Here is a 10027-nt window from a genome sequence, read left to right as displayed (position 1 = left end):
GCTTCCCGATCTCCTTAAGGTAAAAAGGGAGCTGGGGTGGAAGTTGTGTTTTAGTCCCTGCTCTGAGATACCAAGATGAGCTTTGTGCAAGGTGGGGTGTTACCTGGCACTACCTGTGTACTTCCCTGTGCTGTGCTGTGTTCCTATGAAATTAAAGTCTTTGATGTACCATTTTCTTTCCCAATTAAAGCCAGCCAGCAACCAAACTTTGTTTTCTCCTTCCAGCATTTTGCAGGCAAAATGAAACTGAACTTCAGTGATGTCATTCCCATAAACCCTCCCTAGCTCTGCCCTGTGAGAGACACAAAACCTCTTTGTTAATGAGGTGATATTTACACTGTGATACCATTTTTCATCCAAGCAGCTGCAAAGACTTTGCAAACATTGATTTAAGCTTTACAAACCCCAGGAGCTGGAGGAGCACGTGTTTCAGGAAGGTAGGCTGACCTGTGCCTTGAGGATGAGATGTGTGGTGGTGTCCTTCTGGATTAGAGCCAGGGAGAAAGCCTTTGTCTTCTCCTCCAGCTTCATTGAGGGCTCAACTGTGCCCCTGGACAGGCTTGCTCATTTTAGAGAGGAAGATTTCAGGAAATCCGGAGGCCTGAGCTGGTCCCTGTCCATAGCTGCTCAGCCAGCTCAAGGATGCAAAGGTGTCTTAGGGCATCACAGGGCAGTGGGACCCCCATCCCCAAGAGATGGGAAAACCCAGCTCTTATGGGAGGATAACACTTTAGCTATTTCACCTTGACTGTATTTCTGTGTGCTCTGGACCACACATCCAAGACTGGAGTCTCTCCAGCTTCACACCAACAGGGGAGAATCATATTTTAGAAACTGATTTTTCATGAGCATCACATGGACTGTCCCTTCGGGATACACTGAGACACTGGGTTTCTTGAGGCAAGGTGGGGAAGGAAGATTTGCTTGTTAGTAAAGCTGGAGGGAGGATTTAATTTGATCCAGTAGTCTATTTTATTTTTGCATCTCAATTTGTATGGATTAGCACTTAAAAGATAAATCATTTTTAGTCTGACAGCTTAAAAGTAAAATCCCTGAAAGCTTATTGTTTTACTTCTAATGCAATTCTGTAGTATCTGTTGGCTTCTGACATTAATTTATATTCATTTTCTTATTTGCTAAAGCAACATAGACTATTGTAGCCTGTCAACATCTGCCTTTCTTGTAAATCCCTGCTCTCTTGGGTTTATAATGTGGTGAAATTAGTTCTAGGAAAACTTTTGATATGCAGCACTTGAGACTATGAGAAATTTGTTTATTAAAGATTTGGCTGAAATTGTTTTAGCTGAGATTGAATGTAACTTTGTGGGCAGGCAGGCTGTGAGGAGGCCAGGGCTCTGCCTTCCACAGCCATGTTCCCATCTCTGCCCAAGCCATGCTACCCAAAGAGCATGTCCCATTTGCTTGGATCCATGAGTCTGGGGCCTGGTGGGTTAGTGGTGCTGCTGAGAGCAGGGAGGGGCTGCAGGCAGGAGCATCCCCAGAGGTTGCCTGAGCTTTAACATGCCATGCAGTGCTGGGGGGTTAAATCTAAAAAAAAAAATCAACCTAGCTTGTCCCACTCACTTTCAGAAAGAATCATCTCTTGAAACACTGCCCAGGGCCATAAAATATGAAAAACAATCCATTAAGGAATTGCATTTATATCTGTACATGTTGTCTCTCGTTTCTATCTGCAGTTTCACAGGTCAGAGGGAAGGGAGGAGGAGCACTCCTTGCTTTTTCTTGGTTGCCATTGTTGAGATCTGGCTTTGGTGATTCTCTGGTCATACTGATGGTTCCTGGCTTTCTCCAGACTCAGCAGAATAGTGATTTCTCCTAATTACACCAGGAAGGCACAGATAGGAGAATGCATGGGAAGGACAGGAGAGGATGAAGTGATAGAGGGCTCATGTGATGGTGCAGCTTTGAGAAAATGCTGAGCACTGAGAGATATGGGAATCCTTTAGAAAGGCTGTGCCAGAACTGTGCAACAGCCAAAAAACCTTCTCAAATACCCACAGTTTTTATCACTTTCTAATACAAGAATCGATATATTTACCTGTTTTTTCTGTCCCTTCCTTTCCTACCCTTGACCAGGTCTAAGAAATTTCAGTCCTTCATTGAGAGCTGCCTAGTGAAGAACCATAGCCAGAGACCAACCACAGAGCAGCTGATGAAGCACCCCTTCATCCGAGACCAGCCCAACGAAAGGCAGGTCCGCATCCAGCTCAAGGACCACATCGACAGGACTAAAAAGAAGCGAGGCGAGAAAGGTCAGTGGGGAAGCAGCTCTCTGGGCAGTCCTTGGCCTCTGCCATGTGCTTAGAGATCCCTATCTGGGCAATCCTTGGCCCCTGCCGTGTGCTTAGAGATCCCTGTCTGGGCAATCCTTGACTTCTTCCTTGGGGATCCCTAGTATAGACCAAGGCACATCCATGTGGGTAGAAGAAGGAAGGCAGAGAGGATTGGGTTCCTGATGGTCTTGCTACCTGTTCCCCTTATTCAAAGAGCTGAGTTTGTTTGCAAACTGGTTGAGTTCAATAGCTGTGATCCTCTGTGTGACCACTCTTCCTGTGGTTTTGAGGTCAGATTGTTTTGCTTAATTTGGTTGCTCTCAGCCATTGAAATGAAAATAAATATAACAAAACAATGGGTGTTCATACAAAGCAGACAGATGTCTGTCATTAGAGCTAATTAGTGGTTTAAAATAATTTTTTTTTCCTGATGAAAAATGGTGCCTTGTTTGGTCCAGGTGGTAATTTCCACATGGAACATCTAAGCTTTGATTCATTAGAATGTGTGTATGAAATTTGCATAGATCCATACTGGCATGTGGGAGGGTGAAGCTGCTAAGCTGAATTTTCCCCAGCTCATGTATTTCATGCCAAGTCTGTTGATCTACATGACATCCATGCTGCACCAGCGATGAGCAGAGCTGTGCAAATGAACATCGAGATAAGACCCTTGCCCCAAAGCAATTCCGCTGACTAGGAATAACCTATTAAACTGAATGTTTTCAGTGAACTCTCCAGGCCCTATCAAAGTCCTCTGCAAGAAGATCAGATAGCAGAAGAAACTTGTTAAAGTATTCAGCTGCTTGTGAACTGAATTTAAATTTTAAAGCTCGTTTGTAGAATCCAGCAAATTAATACGTTGCTATTTCTCTTCTTATTGGTAGTGGAATTAATTTTTCATGCGTACCTTCCAGCCCCTTGTAATAGATTCCACTACAATCAAAACAATAAAATGGGATCCTAGTGAAGTATTAAATGTGTTTAGTCTGGCAAATGAAGGTTGGACCCTAGAGATGGAGAGTAATTGGATAAATGCGAGTCTTTCTTTTACTATAATTCCCTTCATCCGATAAAGATGATATCCCAACAGAAATTGCAGCATGTAGCACAACATTGCAGTGGGCTTTTACGAGGATGTCTTCATTGCCTGAAAATTACATGGATTTGCATAGGAAGAGAAGAGGAGTTGATGCCTTCAGAAGCCCGGCTAAATCCCACTTTCCAGGGACTGTGGCTTCAATTGCACCTCCCTTTGCAGAGCCCTCCTGAAGAAGGGAGTCACTCAGTGTCATGTGAGGATAAATTCTTATTTCATGGACAGCCCTATCTTTACCTCGAGGGGCTGTGGTTGTTGGGGCTGTTGTCTGCTGTGCTGGTGCTGCCTGTGGCAGACTCCTTCCCCACTGGCACAGGTGTGCGAGGTGCCAACACCCAGTGAGACCACCTCTGCTTCCCTGGCCCCCATTAAAACAGAAAATGCAGAGCAATAATGCTGTTTTGTTCTTAGTCATGCGAGAAAAAGAGAGTTGTCTGCTCTGCCTTGAGAGCTCTGGGGTTTTCAGCCACTGGAAAAACAAATGAGTCCAGCAAAGGGCACTGATGAGCAATTCTGTTCCTAGATGAGACAGAGTATGAGTACAGTGGAAGTGAGGAGGAGGAGGAGGAAAATGACTCTGGAGAGCCCAGGTAAGAATCAGCATTAAATTTCTGCCCTTATGTCCCTTTAACTCTGTATAAAATCAGTTTGGATTATGGGCTTATATGAACTGGAAATGGAAAAAGGACAGTTTGAGCACCGAGTCCTGTTCCCTGGCAGAACAGAGGATCTTCTCGCTGCCGGGTGGTGAGTGGGTATAAAGTGATGCTCTAAATCACCTTAGCCAAGCACTGGGGAAGAAGACCTGGTACCCCATTGCCTGTGGGATCTGCAGCACAGCATGGTGCTGTCATGACAATGTGGATGTTGAGAGGTGGAAAAATACGAGGTGAAATTAAAGAAGACTCTTTCAAATGTGGTTCCTTACATCCCAGTGTAACTTCCTATTTCCATGTAACTTTCACCATGAAACCTCCCTGGTGCTGCTGCAAGCACCGTGGGGCTGAAAACTTCTTTGGTGACATTTTTTAGAGCAGTTGTAATTAGTATCAGGTTATTCCATTATTTCACTGAGATAATGTAGTATTTTAATAGCTGGCAATGATTCATGCTTAAGTGTGCTTTGTGCACAGCTAAATATAGAGTGTGTGCCACTGCAGCACCAGAGGCTTTGGTTAGAAACTTCATGTAAGGAAACCTTTAGCAAATAAATGATTGGTAAGCCATGAACAGAGTGGTGTGTCTGCCACCCTGCCCTGACACTTGTGGTCCCCCCATCCCTCCATCCGCTGCTGCCCAAGCTCTGTCAGGTGTTAGGATGCTGGTGGGATGGAGGAAAGAGGAGCCAGGTTGGAAAATCATACAGAACCTCCCCTGGCAAGAGGTTTAAGGATGCAGGGATGGGATCTTCTCTAATGCTTCTCTCCTGTGCAGCTCCATCCTGAACCTGCCCGGGGAGTCGACGCTGAGACGAGACTTCTTGCGGCTGCAGCTGGCGAACAAGGAGCGGTCGGAGGCTCTGCGCCGGCAGCAGCTGGAGCAGCAGCAGCGGGAGAACGAGGAGCACAAGCGGCAGTTGCTGGCCGAGCGGCAGAAGCGAATCGAGGAGCAGAAGGAGCAGAGGCGAAGGCTGGAGGAGGTAACTGGCCAGAGCCATGCAATGGGCTGGTAAAGGCTGGTTTTGGGTGGAACAGTGGGATTTCTGGTAGCAGGTCCGCAGTGACTGTTCTGAGCCTCCTTTAAGAAGATCATGTCCTGATCTCTCTATTCAGTAGCTCCAAATGTTTTGTTACTCTGGTCAAACTCCCCTGCTCATCCTTTTGGCGTATCTACCTCCAGCCACTCTCCTCACCATAGTAAGTGTTGCCAGCTCTTGTGAAGGTAGTAGAACTGGCTTGCTATAAATAAACTCTCGAAATACCAAACTTAAAGGGATCCCTGGAACTACTGAGCAAAGTTCACAGAATAAGTTAGGTTGGAAGGGACCACAGTGGGTCATCCAGTCCAACCTCCCTACTCGAGCAGGGCCACCCTAGAGCATATGGCACAGGGGCACACATACGAGTTAGCCCATTATTGGGGCTGTATTACATACATACTGCTGTATTCAGTCAAGGTGGGCAAAACTCTTACTGGTCCAGGCATCTCTCAAGTTCATTATCATTATTTGCTGCTGTGAACTGTTACAGTCGAGAAAAGGCTGAAAAGATCCATTTGCCCTTTCCCCAGATCCGTGTGCCGTTTGTGTCCCATTTAATCCCTAATTTCAACTTCAGTCCTTACGGTCCCTGCCAATTACAGTTTCTCTTGCAGGGAGGGGCAGATGCCTGCCTGACTTGTGCAATGATCCATATGTGCCCTGAAGGATAAGATTTCATTACCCTTGTCTTAACATACCAGCTACAAATGCGATCGGTCATAAAATTATCCACCCCATTTAAAATCCAGCTGCAGGATTTGACCGTGTGACTTTGGATGTCCCTGAGCTGCTCAGCCTGGCCATGTGCTCTGTTGAGGAAGCTCTTGCTTTTGCTTTAGCTCCTGGTTCTTGGATTGCAGAAGTTCACCAAAAAATAAAGGGGCTTTTCCCTATCTCTTGGGGGTTTTTATGGGGTTTTGCACAAAGACACCCATTGCCTTGCACTGAACTCGTATCTGATCGAAAGGTTCATATGTTAAGGACCATTAAATTAGCTTTCCAAAGAGGTCACCAATATGTCTGAAAAAAAAGATTTGCAGACTATTAGAGCTGCCACTCCCTTAATTTGCATGAGCCAGAGGTCTACTACTCTTGTCTCCAGACTCTGCCTGTGCCTGGTAATGCCTCCAGGCCAGGGATACAGACAGGAAGGAATTTCAGGCAGCTGATGGCAGTGATGACGGTGTGGCCTCTCTTCGAGGTGGTCCTCTGAACCCCTCCAGGGTGAAAATCAACACGGGCAAATCCCAGGCAAAGTCTTTTTTCAGTCTGGTAAATATGTAGGTCTGTCATGTTGTCAGAGCACAGAGCATGGAGTGTTCAATACTTTGTAGGTCAGGCTTTGCTTGTGCCCTGCACCCTTCCCAGGGCTGGTGAGTTGCTTGGAGAGAGGACAAGGTTTGCACATAGGTGCACCCTGAAATCCCCTGCCCCTATGGATGTTTGTCTGAGGACTGTTGTAAGGAAGCCTGGCTCTGCCTTTGTCCCAGCCTGCTTGCTGCAAGCAGTACAGGAGCAGAACAACAGCAGAATAAAAGCAGACACCAGATTAGCTGCAATCCTGTAATGAGTACAATGCTTGCTGCTGTATTAATATGTTCTCTTCACACAGAAGAAAATTGTTCTCTTTTTGCTGCTTCCCAGGCAGGTTTTGAATGCAGGACTAATCCCCTTGCTAAGCTGGCGAGCTCTACCCTGAGCTGTGGAGTCTCTGCCTTGCTGGGATGGGCTGTGTGAGCCCCCTGGGCTTTGCCAGTTCCCCCCATTCTTTCCCCAAGTCATTAAAAGCTAATGTCACCATAGCCAGGATTTAAACCAACTGCATGTGTTTCTGTGGCTCTAACAGCTGCCTTGCACCTTTCAGACCTAAAGGAAAGGAATTATATGCTGGAGCAAAGCCAGCAAAGAGGTGTTTGCATGCTCTTGCCATGTCAGAGAAGTGGAGAAAGACAGTGAGACTTGCTGGCAGGTGTCCTCTGCCCACCCTGGTGTGACCAGCCCCGTGGGCTAGCCAGGATTAGGAGAGGTGCTGGGCCCAGCTGGCAGCTGTGATGGCTCCAGCATTTTCTGTGTGCCAGGTCTATCCAGCCAGGTTTGGCTGCACCTGCATCTCCAGCCACGGAGTAAAATGAGCTCTGCTCTCTATTAGACACCGTTTGCATGGCAGGCAAGAAACAGCTGAGTTGCTATGGTGAGGATTAAAGCAGGAGTCCTTGAAGAGGCACAAAACTTCTGTTGCAAATGCAGTGGCTTATGGTAGCAGCTGAGGACAGACACTCCCCAGCTTGCATGGCTGTGGCTTTACCAGCTGCAAGGTGCTGTGTATCTGCTGTGGGCTGCAGGAGGAAAAACAGAAAATTAGTAGATGCAGAGAGTAGCAAACAAAGTTTCATTCTTGCTTCAAAGAGTGGGCTAGGGGAGCTGCACAAGCAGCTTGGAGCATCCTCCCTTTGAGCTTCCTGCTCGTGGCAGAGTCCCAGTGTCTGCCCCGGGGATGGATGCTGCCTCTGCTTAGGGATGCAGGAAGGGGTTTGTACCCCCAGGCTGTCCTGCTGTTTCTAGCACAGCCAGCCAGTGGGGGATATGGTTTGGCCTTTGTTCTTCCTGGGTATTTTGGAGCAGGAAGCATCTGATGGCCAGACCGAGGTACCAAACAGCAGCTGTCACAGCTGTGCTGCGTTTGATATCGCTGCCCCGAGGCACCCAGCACACTCATCAACGTCACTGCAGCTTCGCTCCAGAGAGCTGCTCCAGCACTCACAGCCATCACAACAGCACCCAAAGGCTTCAGCAGCAGCCAGGCTGCTGCCTTTTGGCCTCTCTGCTTTTTCCTACACCAGCTTTGCACTAACTTCCATTGATGACTCTTGGCTAGGGATTTATTTTGGTTAATGGGAACAGGATTTCTTCCATGCTACTTTATGGTCTGACTAAGATGGGGTGTGCCTCCAGCAGGCAGCACTGTACCAGCAGATCTCTGAGAGGAGAGACCAGTGGAAGACTCAGATTACTGTGTTTTCAAAATAAAGTTGACCTTTAAAACCCAGTAGAGCAACCCAGGACAAATAAATCCGTAGAGCTGGTGGATTTTGGGGCTCTTAAGTCAGCCTGGTCAGTACTGCCAAGCATATTACTGTGTTTATAGAAAGAGCTCTGCCTCATCATAAGATGCCATGGAGGTGCCCAGGCTGAGGGAGTGAGTTGGCATTTGGGCCCAAGTGCAGCTCTAATAGGATTGATTTAGGAGGGTGCCAAGCTCAGAAATGCCTGGAGTTAATTTGTACCAGAGATGCACAGTAAAAGAGCTGGAGTGTGGAGTAAAAGAGCCTGTTACTGTGATAACTGGTCCATTCCTCTGTCGGTGCAGACTTTCAGTAGGGTTTTTTGGTAGTTTTCCAGTCTTGTCTTTAAATACTGAAAGCTCCTACCATTTTTCGTGCCTCATCTAGTACAGCTCAAAATGAAGGAATCCCGTTTTTTTCTGTCACCTTGATTTTTCTAAATGGAGGTTTCCAAACCTCTAATAAAGTGCCTTTCATTTTAGGGCCTTTTTGGGGAAATCCACCATCTCATAATGTTGCTCCAACAATTACATCAAAGACATATATAAAAAGGTGAAGTGAGGAAATCTCCTGATGGTCTCTTGATGCTGCCCCCGAGAACTGCTGCCATCCTTTGCGTGTCTCCTTGCATCTGTCAGACACTTGGGTCCTTATTTTCAGCAGTTGACCAGTTTCCTTCTGTAAGGCTGAATCTTCTTCCAGGCAGCCAAAGAGATTTAGATTTGCAGCTGTCTTTAATTGCAGTGGAAGTAAAAATCCCCAAGCTAGCTTTGAAACCAGGACCTTCATGGGAGTAAGAGTTACAGCTTTGTTTTCCCTCATGTAGAAAGTTGGTCTCGTGAATTCAAAATGTGCACCAGAACTAACCCCCAGATTAGAGAATTAAATATCAATAGATCAAATAGCACTAAGGAAAATGTTTGTGCAATGCAGAAGGGTGAATAGGCTTGATTATATTTTAATTTTTCCCTGTATATACATATATTATATATATATAGTTCCCCAGTCAGCCAGTTGCTGGCACAGAAGGAGCCTTGATGTGCTGTTTTAACCACCAAAACCCCAGCTGAGCTGTAGGAATAACACATCTTGGGGTCAGGAGCATTATAGGGGTCCTGCAAGAGAAATCTCTGTGCAGACCCCTTGGCGGCAGTGGACAGATGGAGTCAGGGAGAGCTTCACATAGCCTCATTGTTCTGCTATGTTGTGGATTTTTTTTTCCTTTCTAGGTATAAAATGAAGATCAAATCTTTACATGGAATGTACAAGGCAAATCTGAGCATCTTGCTGTTTGCATGTGAGATTTCATTTAGTGCACTTACAGAGCTGGATGTTCAGGGGATAAAAAATGGCTGAAGCTCCTGTATGTTAACCAGCAGAAGTCCATCTACTGGAAGCTTTTACAAAGCAATGCAAAAATAATCCAGCAATTAATTATAGATAAATTTAGGATGGCTGAAGTGGTGGTGTTTCTTCTGCATGTGTGCAGGTCTCCATAGCTTGTAGGACCATTGTCATTAAGATGACAGTCCCCTCACAGTAATATGCTACATGGGGACACTGCAGTGGTCCCTGCAGCATTCCTCTACCCATTTCCAAGGAAAACTGCATTACAGTTGCTCCCATAGTGCATGTATGTGCTAAGCTTTACATCCCTCTAATTTTCCTTTGGTTAGGAGGCATGAGCAGAGTAGAGCTGGTAGTTTCTGAAGCATGAGTGCTTTCCTGCACAGAGCACCCTTTCATGATGATCCCAACTAAAAGCTCCTGCCGTGGTTCAAAGCATACCCGATCCCTGTTTGCCGTGGTGGGAAGTTCTGACCCAGTTTCTCTACCAGTGGGAAACACCTCTCCATGCTCCAGTGCTTGGTGTGTC

General features: G+C 46.4%; 1 protein-coding gene across 1 annotated transcript in view; it reads left to right on the top strand.

The window, feature by feature from the left end:
- TNIK (TRAF2 and NCK interacting kinase) overlaps positions 1 to 10027 on the top strand; it is a gene marked incomplete at its 5' end in the record, with an annotated part of 128025 nt that overhangs the window by 76305 nt on the left and 41693 nt on the right. The window contains 3 exons of the mRNA XM_009079261.1: positions 2098 to 2273; positions 3914 to 3980; positions 4825 to 5029. Of these exons, the coding sequence (XP_009077509.1) occupies positions 2098 to 2273; positions 3914 to 3980; positions 4825 to 5029 (448 nt within the window). The remainder of the gene's footprint in view (positions 1 to 2097; positions 2274 to 3913; positions 3981 to 4824; positions 5030 to 10027) is intronic.

This window comes from Acanthisitta chloris, unplaced genomic scaffold (genome assembly GCF_000695815.1).
Source record: "Acanthisitta chloris isolate BGI_N310 unplaced genomic scaffold, ASM69581v1 scaffold7737, whole genome shotgun sequence".
Classification (NCBI taxonomy): domain Eukaryota; kingdom Metazoa; phylum Chordata; class Aves; order Passeriformes; family Acanthisittidae; genus Acanthisitta; species Acanthisitta chloris.
Note: the sequence above shows the minus strand (reverse complement) of the source record. Positions and strands in the feature narration are given on the sequence as shown.